The sequence below is a fragment of the Pelobates fuscus genome, chromosome 11, assembly GCF_036172605.1.
Source record: "Pelobates fuscus isolate aPelFus1 chromosome 11, aPelFus1.pri, whole genome shotgun sequence".
Lineage (NCBI taxonomy): Eukaryota > Metazoa > Chordata > Amphibia > Anura > Pelobatidae > Pelobates > Pelobates fuscus.
The window spans coordinates 71,356,457-71,374,737 of NC_086327.1; the positions used below are offsets into that span (position 1 = coordinate 71,356,457).

An 18,281-nucleotide genomic window follows, 5' to 3' on the forward strand; every position below is an offset into this window, starting at 1 on the left:
GTGTGTGTGTGTGAGTGCAGAGTGTGTGTGTGAGTGCAGTGTGTGTGTGAGTGCAGAGTGTGTGTGAGTGCAGAGTGTGTGTGTGAGTGCAGAGTGTGTGTGTGAGTGCAGAGTGTGTGTGTGAGTGCAGAGTGTGTGTGTGAGTGCAGAGTGTGTGTGTGAGTGCAGAGTGTGTGTGTGAGTGCAGAGTGTGTGTGTGAGTGCAGAGTGTGTGTGTGAGTGCAGAGTGTGTGTGTGAGTGCAGAGTGTGTGTGTGAGTGCAGAGTGTGTGTGTGAGTGCAGAGTGTGTGTGTGAGTGCAGAGTGTGTGTGTGAGTGCAGAGTGTGTGTGTGTGTGTGAGTGCAGAGTGTGTGTGTGTGTGTGAGTGCAGAGTGTGTGTGTGTGTGAGTGCAGAGTGTGTGTGTGTGTGAGTGCAGAGTGTGTGTGTGTGTGAGTGCAGAGTGTGTGTGTGTGTGAGTGCAGAGTGTGTGTGTGTGTGAGTGCAGAGTGTGTGTGTGTGTGAGTGCAGAGTGTGTGTGTGTGTGAGTGCAGAGTGTGTGTGTGTGTGAGTGCAGAGTGTGTGTGTGTGAGTGCAGAGTGTGTGTGTGTGAGTGCAGAGTGTGTGTGTGTGAGTGCAGAGTGTGTGTGTGTGTGAGTGCAGAGTGTGTGTGTGAGTGAGTGCAGAGTGTGTGTGTGAGTGAGTGCAGAGTGTGTGTGAGTGCAGAGTGTGTGTGTGTGTGAGTGCAGAGTGTGTGTGTGTGTGAGTGCAGAGTGTGTGTGTGTGTGAGTGCAGAGTGTGTGTGTGTGTGTGTGCAGAGTGTGTGTGTGTGTGTGTGTGAGTGCAGAGTGTGTGTGTGTGTGAGTGCAGAGTGTGTGTGTGTGTGTGTGTGAGTGCAGAGTGTGTGTGTGAGTGCAGAGTGTGTGTGTGTGTGTGAGTGCAGAGTGTGTGTGTGTGTGAGTGCAGAGTGTGTGAGTGCAGAGTGTGTGTGTGAGTGCAGAGTGTGTGTGTGAGTGCAGAGTGTGTGTGTGAGTGCAGAGTGTGTGTGTGAGTGCAGAGTGTGTGTGTGAGTGCAGAGTGTGTGTGTGAGTGCAGAGTGTGTGTGTGAGTGCAGAGTGTGTGTGTGAGTGCAGAGTGTGTGTGTGAGTGCAGAGTGTGTGTGTGAGTGCAGAGTGTGTGTGTGTGAGTGCAGAGTGTGTGTGTGAGTGCAGAGTGTGTGTGTGAGTGCAGAGTGTGTGTGTGAGTGCAGAGTGTGTGAGTGAGTGCAGAGTGTGTGAGTGAGTGTGTGTGTGAGTGAGTGCAGAGTGTGTGTGTGAGTGAGTGCAGAGTGTGTGTGTGAGTGAGTGCAGAGTGTGTGTGTGAGTGAGTGCAGAGTGTGTGTGTGTGAGTGAGTGCAGTGTGTGTGTGTGTGAGTGAGTGCAGAGTGTGTGTGTGTGAGTGAGTGCAGTGTGTGTGTGTGTGAGTGCAGAGTGTGTGTGTGTGTGAGTGCAGAGTGTGTGTGTGTGAGAGTGCAGAGTGTGTGTGTGTGAGAGTGCAGAGTGTGTGTGTGTGAGTGCAGAGTGTGTGTGTGAGTGAGTGCAGAGTGTGTGTGTGAGTGAGTGCAGAGTGTGTGTGTGAGTGAGTGCAGAGTGTGTGTGTGAGTGAGTGCAGAGTGTGTGTGTGTGAGTGAGTGCAGTGTGTGTGTGTGTGAGTGCAGAGTGTGTGTGTGTGTGAGTGCAGAGTGTGTGTGTGTGAGAGTGCAGAGTGTGTGTGTGTGTGAGAGTGCAGAGTGTGTGTGTGTGAGAGTGCAGAGTGTGTGTGTGTGTGAGTGCAGAGTGTGTGTGTGTGTGAGTGCAGAGTGTGTGTGTGAGAGAGTGCAGAGTGTGTGTGTGAGAGAGTGCAGAGTGTGTGTGTGTGTGAGTGCAGAGTGTGTGTGTGTGTGAGTGCAGAGTGTGTGTGTGTGTGAGTGCAGAGTGTGTGTGTGAGTGAGTGCAGAGTGTGTGTGTGTGTGAGTGCAGAGTGTGTGTGTGTGTGAGTGCAGAGTGTGTGTGTGAGTGAGTGCAGAGTGTGTGTGTGAGAGAGTGCAGAGTGTGTGTGTGTGTGAGTGCAGAGTGTGTGTGTGTGTGAGTGCAGAGTGTGTGTGTGAGTGAGTGCAGAGTGTGTGTGTGTGTGAGTGCAGAGTGTGTGTGTGTGTGAGTGCAGAGTGTGTGTGTGAGTGAGTGCAGAGTGTGTGTGTGTGTGAGTGCAGAGTGTGTGTGTGTGTGAGTGCAGAGTGTGTGTGTGAGTGCAGAGTGTGTGTGTGAGTGCAGAGTGTGTGTGTGAGTGCAGAGTGTGTGTGTGAGTGCAGAGTGTGTGTGTGAGTGCAGAGTGTGTGTGTGAGTGCAGAGTGTGTGTGTGAGTGCAGAGTGTGTGTGTGAGTGCAGAGTGTGTGTGTGAGTGCAGAGTGTGTGTGTGAGTGCAGAGTGTGTGTGTGTGTGAGTGCAGAGTGTGTGTGTGTGTGAGTGCAGAGTGTGTGTGTGTGTGAGTGCAGAGTGTGTGTGTGTGTGAGTGCAGAGTGTGTGTGTGTGTGAGTGCAGAGTGTGTGTGTGTGTGAGTGCAGAGTGTGTGTGTGTGTGTGAGTGCAGAGTGTGTGTGTGAGAGAGTGCAGAGTGTGTGTGTGAGTGCAGAGTGTGTGAGTGAGTGCAGAGTGTGTGAGTGAGTGCAGAGTGTGTGTGTGTGTGAGTGCAGAGTGTGTGTGTGAGTGAGTGCAGAGTGTGTGTGTGAGTGAGTGCAGAGTGTGTGTGTGTGTGAGTGCAGAGTGTGTGTGTGTGTGAGTGCAGAGTGTGTGTGTGTGTGAGTGCAGAGTGTGTGTGTGTGTGTGAGTGCAGAGTGTGTGTGTGTGAGAGTGCAGAGTGTGTGTGTGAGAGTGCAGAGTGTGTGTGAGAGAGTGCAGAGTGTGTGTGTGAGAGTGCAGAGTGTGTGTGTGAGAGTGCAGAGTGTGTGTGTGAGAGTGCAGAGTGTGTGTGTGTGTGTGAGTGCAGAGTGTGTGTGTGTGAGAGTGCAGAGTGTGTGTGTGAGAGTGCAGAGTGTGTGTGAGAGAGTGCAGAGTGTGTGTGTGAGAGTGCAGAGTGTGTGTGTGAGAGTGCAGAGTGTGTGTGTGAGAGTGCAGAGTGTGTGTGTGAGAGTGCAGAGTGTGTGTGTGTGAGAGTGCAGAGTGTGTGTGTGAGAGTGCAGAGTGTGTGTGTGAGAGTGCAGAGTGTGTGTGTGAGAGTGCAGAGTGTGTGTGTGTGAGAGTGCAGAGTGTGTGTGTGAGAGTGCAGAGTGTGTGTGTGTGAGAGTGCAGAGTGTGTGTGTGTGAGAGTGCAGAGTGTGTGTGAGAGAGTGCAGAGTGTGTATGAGTGGAGTGTGTGTGTGTGTGTGTGTATGAGTGGAGTGTGTGTGTGTGTGTGTGTGTGTGTGAGAGTGGAGTGTGTGTGTGTGTGTGTGTGTGTGTGTGAGAGTGGAGTGTGTGTGTGTGTGTGTGTGTGTGTGTGTGTGTGTGTGAGAGTGGAGTGTGTGTGTGTGTGTGTATGAGTGGAGTGTGTGTGTGTGTGTGTTGCAGAGCCTTGGTGGGGGGTGGGCAATTTTATTATTATTTTTTTTTAATTATTTTATTTTTTTAATTATTTCTTCTTCTTTTTTATTTAATTTAATTATTTTATTATTATATTATTAATTATTTATTTTTTTTCTTCCCCCCTCCCTGCTTGCTAGCTGGCCAGGGAGGGGGGCTCTCCTTCCCTGGTGGTCCAGTGGCATTGGTAGTTCAGTGGGGGGGAGGGGGGCTGGCAGAGCTGTAACTTACCTGTCCTGCAGCTCCTGTCAGCTTCCTCCTCCTCCGCGCCGTCCGTTCAGCTCTTCTGACCGAGGTGCTGCACGGACCGGCGCGGAGGAGGAGGGAGCTGACAGGAGCTGCAGCTCCCTCGCCATGTGTATCCAAAACACAGAAATAGGGAATAGCTTTACCAATTCTGCCAAGGTTAGGTAGAGTTCTGCTACCTGACCTGTTTTTTTTGAGGTAGGCAAATACTGGGGAGCTTGTGGTGGACCTTTATAAAGCTAGGAGGGGTGAGAAATTCTACCTGACCTGTGAGAAATGGACAAACACATCCTACTAGTTATGACTTCCGCTTGGACGTTTGGGAAAAAAATAATGAAATGGACAGAGGGTGGTTTATTTAATTGTAACTGGTGGACTTAAATGTCTGTCCCAGGTATTTCATAACTGCTACTACTCCCATGATGTTTAGCCAGCTGCCCGGTCTCCCTCTGTTCCGGTCCCCAGCGGGTGCGACGTTCTTAGGAACGCCGGCTACTGCGGTTCAGGATTTTATAATAAACGTACCTTTGCCCACATTAAAGATGGCGCCAACGTGCGTGCGACGTCACGTCATAGACGTGCATGCACATTTTGGGGTCAGAGGTCGGAGACAGCCAATTACAGCCTAAAGAGGGTTATTTAAACCCAAATTACCTTTTTGCCAGTGCCCTGTCGTGGTTTCCACTAGCTGGTTATCAGAGAATGAGTGTGTTCCTGATCGTGTTTTTTCTGGTATTTGACTTTGGCTTTGTTTTGACTTCCTTGATTTCTTGTATCCTTGACTTCTGGCTTTCCTTATCGTTGTGTCTCATTCTGTGTCCCTTCTCGGGTACGTTAAGTCCGGCCATTCTAAGATCCGGTTAGACGTTATCCTTAGCCTTTAGGTGTGATACAATTCTGCGTGCTGGATCAACTATAATCCTGACCATCACTACTATAATTGGCACCTGCGCTAGCAGTCATACATCAAGACAAAGAAACTAAAACGAACACCCTGTTACCTAGGCAGGATGGGGAGGAGCGCGTAGGAAAGCACACCATACAAACACTCAATGTTAAATGTGCCTGTCACATTTAAAGGGGTCCTATAATGCCAGGAAAACAAAGCCGTTTTCCTGGGACTATAGGTTAATAGGTCCCTCCCTCGTGCCACCCTCCTCCATTGCCGACGTCAGCCGGTGGGGGAGACCCAATGCGCATGCGCAGCAATGGCTGCGCGTGCATTAGACCTCCCCACAGGAAAGCATTATTCAAGATAATGGACCAAAAGTCCGTTTGGATTCCGGAAGTGCCAGCTAGTCAGCTACTGAGGGCAGACTTAGAGCTGCAATGTAAATGCAGCACTAAGTGCAAAAGGGTCACAGCACCCAGACCACTTCAATTAGCTGAAGTGGTCTGGGTGCCTACAGTGTCCCTTTAATGTGCCAAATACACATATCATACTTCTAGATTCTGCTTGATTTGTTATATTGCTATAATGTTGACCGTCACAATTTCAACTTTCATATGTATTCTTTTTTATTTTTATAACTGTATATGTTTTTATTTCAGTTTATCTACGTTAATCAGTCATTTTCTCCATCCCCTGACCAAGAAGTAGGAACATTGTATGAGGTAATTGTTTCGGCTGTATTTTATTTTAATTTTTTATATTTGTATATAAGTGTATACATACATGCATATGGTATATTAACCCCTTAAGACCGGAGGGCGTACTATTACGTCCTTTTAAAAGCGGCTCTAAACGCCGCCGGACGTAATAGTACGCCCTCCGGTTTTTAGTAACTTACCCGGTCGCTGGCGGTCCCACGCCGGCGATCGCGGTTCGGGGGACTCCCAGGGAGCCCCCCGCGGCACGTCCGCCCTCCAGGAGCCCTCCCGGCCATGTGAGAGTGAGGTCCTTGCGAGGACCTCACAATCACATGGCCGGTATAGCTGCCTGCTGCATTGCCAGCAGGGGGACCAACTGTAATGACAGTTGGTCCCCCTGCTGGCTGAAAATCAAATAAAAATGTTTTAAAACAGTGTAAAAATAAATAAATTATATACTTAGATCATATATATATATTATATATATATGATCTAAGTATATATATACACATATACACACATACACATACACCGTCTAGGTGTATTTTAATATTAATATATATAGAATTATATATATATATTAATATCAAATTACACGTAGACTGATACTGATTAAATATATATATAATTATTGTTATATATATATTTATAAATAATATAAAAAAAATTAATATGTAAATACGTAAAAAAATTAAATAAAAAAAATAATTAAAAATAAAATATTAAAAAATATATAGATGTGTTTTATTTCGTTCTAACTGTATTCTGATATTAATATATATATATTTATATCAAAATACACTTATAACGAAATAATATATATATCTATATACATAAATATATACGTATATATCACTATATATATACCTATATATAAATAAAAATATTAAAAAAAAAATATATATATATATACGTATATATACACATATGTATATATATACATATATTAATTCTACACATATATTTATGTAATAATTTTACATAATTAGGTATCCTAATTAATTACAATTAGCGGGACCTGCCTGACAACCCATGCCGAAAGTATAGGGAATTTAATTTGCTAGCACTATATTTAACCCTATAACTTTCCAAGACACCATAAAACCTGTACATGGGGGGTACTGTTTTACTCGGGAGACTTCGCTGAACACAAATATTAGTGTTTCAAAACAGTAAAATGTATTACAACCATGATATCGCCAGTAAAAGTGACGTTTTTTGCATTTTTCACGCACAAACAGCACTTACAGGGACGATATTATTGCTGCAATACTTTTTACTGTTTTGAAACACAAATATTTGTGTTCAGCGAAGTCTCCTGAGTACAACAGTACCCCTCATGTACAGGTTTTATGGTGTTTTCAAAAATTACAGCGTCAAATATAAGGCTTGTGTTTAATTTTTTTCACATTAAAATTCGCCAGATTGCTTACGTTGCCTTTATGACCCTATGGTAGCCCAAGAATGAAAATTACCCCTATGATGGCATACCATTTGCAATAGTAGACAACCAAAGGTATTGCAAATGGGGTATGTCCAGTCTTTTTTAGTAGCCACTTAGTCACAAACACTGGCCAAAATTGGCGTTTTTTGCATTTTTCACACACAAACAAATACAAACGCTAACTTTGGCCAGTGTTTGTGACCAAATGGCTACGAAAAAAGACTGGACTTCGCTTATTTGCAATACCTTGGGTCGTCTACTATTGCAAATGGTATGCCATTATGGGTGTAAATTTATTTCCTGGGCTACTATACAGTCTCAAAGGCAACGTAACCAATCTGGCGAATTTCAATTTCAAATGTAACACATAGAAACATAGAAACATAGAATGTGACGGCAGATAAGAACCATTCGGCCCATCTAGTCTGCCCAGTTTTCTAAATACTTTCATTAGTCCCTGGCCTTATCTTATAGTTAGGATAGCCTTATGCCTATCCCACGCATGCTTAAACTCCTTTACTGTGTTAACCTCTACCACTTCAGCTGGAAGGCTATTCCATGCATCCACTACCCTCTCAGTAAAGTAATACTTCCTGATATTATTTTTAAACCTTTGTCCCTCTAATTTAAGACTATGTCCTCTTGTTGTGGTAGTTTTTCTTCTTTTAAATATAGTCTCCTCCTTTACTGTGTTGATTCCCTTTATGTATTTAAATGTTTCTATCATATCCCCCCTGTCTCGTCTTTCCTCCATGCTATACATGTTAAGATCCTTTAACCTTTCCTGGTAAGTTTTATCCTGCAATCCATGAACCAGTTTAGTAGCCCTTCTTTGAACTCTCTCTAAGGTATCAATATCCTTCTGAAGATAGGGTCTCCAGTACTGTGTACAGTACTCCAAGTGAGGTCTCACCAGTGTTCTGTACAATGGCATGAGCACTTCCCTCTTTCTACTGCTAATACCTCTCCCTATACAACCAAGCATTCTGCTAGCATTTCCTGCTGCTCTATTACATTGTCTGCCTACCTTTAAGTCATCAGAAATAATCACCCCTAAATCCCTTTCCTCAGATGTTGAGGTTAGGACTCTATCAAATATTCTGTACTCTGCCCTTGGGTTTTTACGTCCAAGATGCATTATCTTGCACTTATCCACATTAAATGTCAGTTGCCACAACTCTGACCATTTTTCTAGTCTACCTAAATCATTTTCCATTTGGCTTATCCCTCCTGGAACATCAACCCTGTTACATATCTTAGTATCATCCGCAAAAAGACACACCTTACCATCAAGACCTTCTGCAATATCACTAATAAAAATATTAAAGAGAATGGGTCCAAGTACAGATCCCTGAGGTACCCCACTGGTGACAAGCCCAAGCTTCGAATATACTCCATTGACTACAACCCTCTGTTGCCTGTCACTCAGCCACTGCCTTACCCATTCAACAATATTGGAATCCAAACTCAAAGATTGTAGTTTGTTGATAAGCCTTCTATGTGCAACAGTGTCAAAAGCCTTACTGAAATCGAGGTAAGCAATGTCTACTGCACCACCCTGATCTATAATTTTAGTTACCCAATCAAAAAAATCAATAAGATTAGTTTGGCATGATCTCCCTGAAGTAAACCCATGTTGTCTCTGATCTTGAAATCCATGTGTTTTAAGATGTTCAACAATCCTATCCTTTAACATGGTTTCCATCACTTTCCCCACTACTGAAGTTAGGCTTACTGGCCTATAGTTGCCCGACTCCTCCCTATTACCTTTCTTGTGAATGGGCACAACATTCGCTAACTTCCAATCTTCTGGGACTACTCCTGTTATCAATGATTGGTTAAATAAATCTGTTAATGGTTTTGCTAGTACACCACTAAGCTCTTTTAATAGCTTTGGGTGTATTCCATCAGGTCCCATTGACTTATTTGTCTTTACTTTTGACAGTTGAAATAGAACCTCTTCCTCTGTAAACTCACGTGTAATAAATGACTCATTTATCCTTTTTCTTAACTGAGGTCCCTTTCCTTCATTTTCATCTGTAAATACCGAACAAAAATATTCATTGAGGCAGTCAGCTAGACCTTTATCCTCATCTACATACCTTCCTTCTTTTGTTTTTAATCTAACTAATCCTTGTTTTACTTTTCTTTTCTCATTTATGTATCTAAAAAAGGTTTTGTCCCCCTTTTTTACTGACTGTGCTATTTTCTCTTCTGTGTGTGATTTGGAAGCTCTTATAACTTGCTTAGCCTCTTTCTGCCTAATCTTATAGGTCATTCTGTCTTCCTCACTCTGGGTTTTTTTATAATTACTAAATGCTAACTTTTAGTTTTTTACTATTTTGGCTACATCTGTGGAGTACCACAGTGGTTTCTTGAATTTTTTGCTTTTACTGACAAGCCTAATGCAATTTTCTGTTGCCTTCAGTAGTGCAACTTTGAAATAATCCCATTTCTTTTGGACTCCATTTAAATTGCTCCAGTCTGATATTGACTCCTTTACACATATTCTAATTTTGGAAAAGTCTGTTTTTCTAAAGTCTAAAACTTTTGTTTTTGTGTGGTGTGACTCAGTCACTGTTCTTATATTAAACCACACTGACTGATGATCACTGTACACGCTATATTTGACCCTGTAACTTCCCAAAACACCATAAAACCTGTACATAGGGGGTACTGTTTTACACGTGAGACTTTGCTGAATACAAATATGTGTATTTTATTGCAGTAAAAGCAAACAGTATTATGACATTGACAGTTAAAATGTCATGAAGAACGAAAAAAATCAAAAAAAATCTTATTTTCTCCCATTTTTTTCATATTAAATTATGTTTCATAGCTAAATATTTGATATTAAATGAAAGCCCTGTTTCCCCTGAATAAAATGATATATAATAAGGGGGGGTGCATTTAATATGAAAGAGGTGAATTACGGTTGGACAGACATATAGCGCAAATGCCAGGTTTTGTTTACGTTTTGTTTCGTTCACAACTTGTACATTTGGCTGCGGTGTTAAGGGGTTAATGGGACGGTTTGTCACCTTAAAGCACCATAACAACCTTATCTAAATTATGTGAGGAGGCCCCCAGCACACTCTTACCTCAAGGGGTTAAACGGTTTGATCTCAACTCCCCCCATCCCCCCTGTTGCCATCCAGCTTCTGAACTTTCACTTTCAGAAAGTGCAGAGTGCCGCGGTTGATTTGTTGGTCAGTGGTCAGCTGTCACTCTCAGCCAATCAGTGACTCCCCATTCACAAAACTGGCTTGGAAAGAAACTTATCTATTCCAAGCCAGCTTCAAGAACAGTTTAACACCTTGAGGTAAGAGTGAGACAGTAGTCCCTCGCACCATAACAACTTAATTTAGATGAAGTTGTTATGGTGTCTGAAGTGTTTTTTACTCTTTTTTTTTTTCCTTCTATTTTCATTTTCTGTTTTATTAAATAGTGTTCATGTTGAAGTCTTAAATTGGTGTGCCATCCTGTTATTAAAATGAGTAATAATTCTGCAGTATGAATTCATGATTTACTGACTGCAGTGCACTTTGTGTTCTAGTTGTTAATCATGAAGTGAACCTATATATATATATATATATATAAAGGTTTCCAACCTGAAGAATACCGCTTTCTATAACATCCTATGATTCGTAGCTTAATTACTCAATATTTGTAATCCTGGCAATGCAATAAAAATGTAGTTTGAAAAATGTGTAATGCGATAAATTAATACATATTTTTTTTTTTTTAAAACCTGTTTTTGTTTCGGCAGGTGCACATCAAATCTCAAAAATTAAATTACACTTGTATTGTGTATTCCATAATGCTTACCAGCTCGTGACCTGTTTTAGAATTGCATTTTTACATATGTATGTATTTGTTGTATTTGTTTAACGAAAGTTTTATCTTTATTACATGTATAATAACATATTTTACAATGTGGCAATTTGCAACATGGACCGACTGAATTGAAATGAATTAAAAAATTAAAGGCTTTAAAATGAAGGCCACTATTAAAATAAATAAATTTAAATTAAAAAATAGCCTTGTAACAAGAGGATAAATGGTAAATGTTAAAGAGATACTCCACTGTCCAGATAAAATCACTGTTTAGTAGATATTTACCCTATGAAAACATGCATCTAATTAAGCAGTTTTTAAATTGGAGGTATATCTAAAAACTGCTCACAAAAGATGAAGATCTCTTGTCTGAAACCTTTGTAAGGCCCCTCCCCCCCCCCCCCCCCCCCCCCTCCCCAACCCAGCTCAGACTTTCTGTGGCTTTCCAATTACAGACTTCCTAATGAGAAGTCTTTACAAAGCAGGTGCTCTGGGCAATTACCTGCCTCTTACGTTTAGCTCCACTGAGCTAAACAACCAGGAAATTGTTTATAAATTTAACTTTTTGTAAAATGAAAAAAAGTATATACTTTTTCCCTCCAGATTAGTGGCAGTGCACTACACATGGGATATACTCTAGTCTGGACAGGAAAGGCAGGCAGACACCTAAAAGTTAAATGGTTTGGCTCCTCACCTAGGTATATCTCAGAGAGCTCCAAGCCACAACCCCAGTTCTCTACCTGCCTTCACTTTTGTGTCTCCAGGATAAGGTGAGTCGGCTGCTGCTGAGGAGGGCTCTGTCCGGACTAATTCAGAGGATGCAGAATGGGTCTGGCTCTCTCCTCTGCACTTAGCTCACAGATGTACTTGGAGCTGCACTGTGAAATCCGATGGTAAGCAGGAACAGAGTCTCTTCTAACAGCTGCAGGAGACAGAGGCAAGAGAGACTCTGTTCCTGCTTACCGTCGGATTTTGCAGTGCAGCTCCAAGTACATCTGTGAGTGTGACATCAGGCTTCAAGGTCAAGGTCGCTGGCAACTTAAACATCCAGATCTTTTTGACACCTCTGTATCCCTATCAATAGCATCACTTCATATCCGTGGAGGGGCCCCCGACGGATAAGTACAGGTGGTTCTCCTTTTGCGACCTACCTGTTTTACGATGGCTCGCAGTTAAGACCAGCTCTCTCGCAGGTTGGTAAGTGCGAGCCATCGTGGGAATTTGATAGATTCCCTGCTCTGCTGCGTTATCCCTGAACATAGAAGAACGCAGCAGAGCAGGGAGTCCCTGAACTCCTCACTTACTGACCAAGTCGTTCTACAACCGGGTCGTAGGAACAGAACCCTGTCAGTACGTGAGGAGTGTCTGTTCATCATTGTGTATTTTTGCTGCTATCTATTTTTATTTTCTGGTTTACATTGTGCTTTGTGGTTTTATTTTTGCAGAGTTTTATTTTTATTTTAGATTTCATTGCTCCTTCGAAGGTTTGTAACGCTGCTTCCCCTTTTCACCATTTAGTAGACATGACCCCTTTTTAGGAGTTTAGGAGATTTTTATCAGTATCCTTTTGATCCTGCTCATTTGTATACAGTTACCTTTGGATAGCAACTTAGTTGCAGTTGTTTGTACAGCATTGCACATATTTTGTTGCTATTTTGGGTACTTTCTGTATCTATATAATGTATTAACATTGCCTTTGGAGTTGATCTGTTCTGCTTATTTATGTATTATCTATCATATTAAACTTATAACTATAATTATTTTCATTGATATATATAGTAATTTATTTTCTACTTAAATCTCTTGTGGTGCACACTCTATGTATTTGTTTATTTATATAACCAGTCGCTATTCCTTTTGTGTGTAGCAGACAACGAGGGAAAACAGGTAAGATACAGCAAAATGGCGACTTGACCGGAAGTAACCCCTCCAACTCGCCAGGCCAACAACGGGAAAGTGGGAGAGGATTGCCAGCCCTTTTAAAGGGGATTCAAGCCCCTCCCACAACTACAGGCCCAGCCTTAAATATATATTTAGATTATACGTTTGCACATTTCTTTTGTTGTATCTTCAAAAAAGGCCATTGGATTTGTATATTTTTTGGTGTTTTTTTGTTTTGTTTTGTTTTTTAACCCCTTAAGGATGGCGGGCGTGCTATGCCGTCCTAGGGGACCCGCCTCTAAACCCGGCTATTGCAGTGGGGGGACTTACCTGCTGCCATTCCGTCCCTCCTGGGCCATGTGATCGCGAGGTCCCGTCCACAGCAGTGCCAGCAGAGGGAGTGCCTGTAATTACATGTAGTGCCCCTGCTGCCTGAAAAAAGTAAAATGTTTTAAAAACTGTTTAAACTAAAATATATACTTAGATCGTATATGTGTATGTATGTATGTATGTATGTATGTGTGTGTGTGTGTGTGTGTGTGTATATATATATATATATATATATATAAATATATGTATGTATATATTTAAGGCTGGGCCTGTAGTTGTGGGAGGCCAATCCTTTCCCACTTTACCTTTGTTGGTCTGGCAAGTTGAAGGGGTTACTTCCGGTCAAGTTGCCATTTTGCTGTATCTTACCTGTTTTTCCTCGTGGTCCTGGTTCCTGACTCCTGTTTGTCCTACTTACCTAACCGCTCACCAAACGCTACAAGCCTGCTGCCACCTCTGGTTTGCTGGGTGAGGCTAGTTTTTCAACCGTAAGTCAGACCCTTACCGTAAGGTCGTTCAGCGTCATCGCGGTTTGGGTCTATTCCTTTTCTTATTTCATTCGTATGTTTTGTAGGTGTTTCGGCACTATTCATATAATTAGTTTACTCCTATGGGTACGAGTTTCTGTTCTTGCAAACATCGTTCGGTTCCTTTCACTACGTTTGCACGTTTTAATCGTTCACCATGTTTCATACTAACCTTTCCAGTAAGATTGTTGTGAAACATGCGAACGATTGGGTAAAGGCATAGAATGTTCGCACGATTCTTCCCCATTGACATGTGTTACTAATTCCTCTCTTACATGAGTTCAGATGAATAGTAGATATACCTGTCACTTTGGCTCCACGGTAGGGATCGACCGATTATCGGCTTTACCGATCTAATCGGCCGATATTCTGTATTTTTGGCAATATCGGTATCGGCCAATATAGATACCGATATTGCCGATAATACCTCCTAGGACCGCCAGGCTAATTACAAGCCCGACGGGCAGCAAGCGTTTACTCCCCTCCCAGCAGCTCATCCAGCTCCCCAGTGTAACTCTCGCGAGACCCGCGGCCGTCAGAGTGTTGCCATGGGTTACCATGGCAACGCTCCTCGCGGCACGCTGGCCGCGAGACTTACACTGGGGAACTGGAGGAGCTGCTCGGAGGTGAGTAAACGCTTGCTGCACCCCCCTCTCCCACCCACAGCTCAGCCAAAGCCACTGGACCACCAGGGACTGCTATACCCCCCTCCCTGGCCAAGTATGAAACAGAGAGGGGGGACAACAATAATAATAATAATTAAATATAAAAAATAATAATTTTAATATAAATTTTTTTTTATAAAAAATGCCCCCTCACACACACACTCCATTATATACACATACACTACACAAACACACTGTGTATATAATGCAGTGTGTTTGTGTAGTGTTTGTTTGTATAGTGTGTGTGTGTATATAATGCAGTGTGTATAGTGTGTGTATATAATATAATGCACACTATACACACACACTGAATTATATAAACACACTACACAAACACACTGCATTATATAAACACACTACACAAACACACACTGCATTATATACACAGTGTGTTTGTGCAGTGTGTTTATATAATTCAGTGTGTGTTTGTCTAGTGTGTTTATATAATGCACACTACACAAACACACTGCATTATATACACACACTATACAAACACACACACTCTGCATTATATAAACACACTACACAAATACACACTCTGCATTCCTTATATACACACACTACACAAACAGACACACACACTTTGCATTTAGTATATACAGCATTCACTTTACACACACTGCATTCACTTTACGCACACTACCCACACACTACACAAAAACTCTGCTTTCATTATATACACACTACACTAATACACACTGCATACACTACACAAACACACACTGCATCCACAACACACACTACACAAACACACACTGCATACACAAACACACACACTACACAAACACACACTGCATCCACAACACACACTACACAAACACACACTGCATCCACAACACACACTGCATCCACAACACAAACACACATTACACAAACACACACAGCTCCCCTGTCTAAACACACTGCATCCACTACACGTGGCATGTATATTTTGTGCATTTACCTTTAGAAATAGTTTTTATTTTCCAAAATGGTAAATGTACAGAATATCGGCAAATTATATCGGCTATCGGCCCAAAAGTTTACAGAATATCGGTATCGGCTCGAAAAAAATCAATATCGGTCGATCCCTACTTCACGGTGCCCCCTACTGGTTACAAATGTTATTACAGGTCTACAAATATTGGTATATGATTATTTCTATTTAGATTGGCTATTTATAGTATATCATCATGCCATTTGAGCTGACATTTTTTTTGTCATAATGATGTTCTTCCCACAGGTGCGTTTGGGGAAGATTAGTCAAAGAAATTGTTCCTGCTTTGACAAACTTGTCCTTTTAGGTTGGTAATTTGGTTGTTTGGCTTATTTAACCCCATAAGGACCAAACTTCTGGAATAAAAGGGAATCATGACATTTCACACATGTCATGTGTCCTTAAGGGGTTAAATAACCCTTTCTGATATTGCATTAACATTTCAGATCCTTGGTCAGACCAGACTGTAGCATTTATACAGGTGCTTCCATTTCGTATCAGCTTCTGTCAAATTTCACTCCTCGCATCTAGGTTTTGGGGTAGGTTCCTTTACTATTCCTCGGCCCATGGTCTGGCCCACTCACATATATTAATATGCTCAGATACTCATTACATCTTATCTATAGGTCGCAGCACGTATCATCTACACCCTCTTTTCTCTAGTTTCTGCAAGAATCATTACGACATTTACAATTCCTATACCTTACTCCTGTTAGCAGATAGTACTGGCTATAAGGTATTTGGGTGTCCAAATAGGTTATGTTTTCTGGTCTTAAAGCATAGGCTAGTGGTCCCACAAGGCCAACACCCATCCTCATACTCAGAGGTATACGCCCATCGGCCCAAAACATTGTTATGCTTTAGTTAGCACTGAGATACCAACACCCCGCCACACCGCTTCAGTGGCCTCAAATTACCCTCAGGCCAATGCCATAGTTAGAGCCTCTCATGCTGCTTGCCAACTAGTAGGGACTCATCTGTCACTTTGTGGTAGTATAATTTTTTGCGGCTTGGCATCTAGCTAGCTAGCCAGCCAGTACCAGGCCACATTGTCCCACTCATGGTAATTACAGTGTATGTATATATTTTCAGTATGTCTCAAGTTCCTGAAGTACCAGAGGAGCTGTCCCTTCCTAGTACCCCTGCCAGGTCCTGTACCCCTGCCCACTGAACTGATGTGACTAGTCCATCTTCACTTAGATCATGGACTATTCCATGCCTCACAGCAGAGCTCCGTAGAAGTTGGATTCCTTTCCCAGCTACTGTCAGGAAAGCGGAGTTATTCAGACTACTCAAAACTAACACAGACAACTCTGATGCAGGGAAAGGGCCTAGTGGGACTCGGATGCTGGCTCTTCATGCTATGATGACCTTCTATTGGAACTATAAGTGATAGACTGGAGAAATTCTTCCCATGTGCGTGCAGGGCCTGCTATTCCTGATTCAGCAGGATCAGCTGTCACGCCTGGTAACTCTCTTGCCACATTTAGGGTCCCTGAGAGTATCAACCCATCGCATATAGTCCTGGCTAATCTCAAAAGGGACATTCTGTAAGGCAAGGATGTTAACCTAGTCTCGCTCCTCATTGCCTCCCAGGATGTCCTTGAGAACAGGACCTTTGCATATGGGGACATTTCAGTGGTGCTGAGGACAAGAGATCCTAGGCTAAACTAGAAACTGTCTATATCTGAATTTGTGTTTTGGGGATTCATAGGGATGTGTATTGCTCTGTATATCCTGAGAAAAGAGAAGAGTTGGACGTATATATGCACATGCTGGTGGATCTGGGGCACAAATACGGTTGAACAGCCTTTTATGACTACCACCGTTCCTTTTCTGCAAATGTGTCTGCAGGTCTGACTCAGTGTCCAACTTACTTCAATTTATGCTGTAGTTAAACCGAGTTATTCTGCAGACATTTTGCAGGCCTCAAGACTCTGGCTTGTGCAGTTTGTGCATCCACAGCACATAGTACCAACTTTTGCCCTAATACAGCAGAAGTTGAGCAGGGCCACTCAGGCCCAAACTCTGCACAACCAACCAGAATTTTGAAGGATACGCTGGGTAGGGACATAGTTTTCCTGGGCAAATCCCAAATATGCAACAATTTTAATGCGGGCACTTGTGGTTTTAGTTGCTGTAGATTGTTACACGTTTGTGCTCACTGTTTACGGGCTCACGCAAAAACCACGTGTCCAAATAAAACTTTCCTAAACCGTACCACACTTGCATCAACGTCACGTTATTTGCTGTGCTGTTACAACACCACCCCTCACAACACTTGGTTCATTTTCTCACCGAAGGGTTGTCTGAGGGATTTCACATAGGTATCATACACTTGCCATCTGGTATACTGGAATGTAATAATCTACAAACAGCAATTACAGCTCCAGAGTTAGTGAGTGATCTCATAAGAATTGAATTAGAACAGGGTTTTGTGTTCGGGCCGTTTGTTTCCCCACCTTTCACTTCATGGAGAACTAACCCTATTGGGGTTGTCACGGGAAAAACTTCACATAAACAGAGACTGATCATCGATTTATCAGCACCACATTCCTCCGCTATCCCCAGCCTCAATTCCCTCATACCCTCCGATGAATTCTTCCTGCAATATGCCACTATTGACAATGCCATCTAGGCCATTTAGGCAGCTGGGACAGGAGCATGGCTCAGTAAAACAGACATTGTCAACGCTTTCAAGTTACTGGTCAGGGGTGGTGGTCCGGTGACCGGGACCCAGTATGCCTGATCTTGATAGTAGGAGTCACTGTGTGGAAATGGATTATCAGGGCCTGGTGCAGGGTAACCGCACGCCCCCTGGTGTTGAGCACCAGCATTTGTGCGGCCACATACCAGGGCCCTGATGCAGCTTCTGCGGATCCCAGGTGCCAGATGACAATAAGCAGACCTCCCAGGAACTGGATAGGGAGGATCTGCAGCAGACATATATCCAGTACAGAAAATAGGCAAGAATAGAATAGACACCAAACAAGAAAGCAAGACAAAACTAGGAGAACCCAGAACCGGAGCAGGACAGAAAGCAGAACCCAGAACATGTCTTGTATACATGAGGAAAACAAGAACAGGACAGGACAAGACTGTACATGAACTGAAAATACAAGACAAAATAATACAAGAGGAGACCTAACTAAGTACTATATATGTAAAACATTGGAGATTTAGACATACATAAATGACCAAGATGTATGCAGCCCACCAACTGCGGCAAAGTACTCT

The 18,281-nt window shown here is 42.7% G+C and overlaps 1 protein-coding gene across 1 annotated transcript in view; it reads left to right on the top strand.

The window, feature by feature from the left end:
* Nucleotides 1-18,281, top strand: part of ATG12 (autophagy related 12) — a 56,999-nt gene that overhangs the window by 22,551 nt on the left and 16,167 nt on the right. Inside the window, exon 3 of the mRNA XM_063437083.1 lies at nt 5,346-5,408. Coding sequence (XP_063293153.1) covers nt 5,346-5,408 — 63 coding nt within the window. The remainder of the gene's footprint in view (nt 1-5,345; nt 5,409-18,281) is intronic.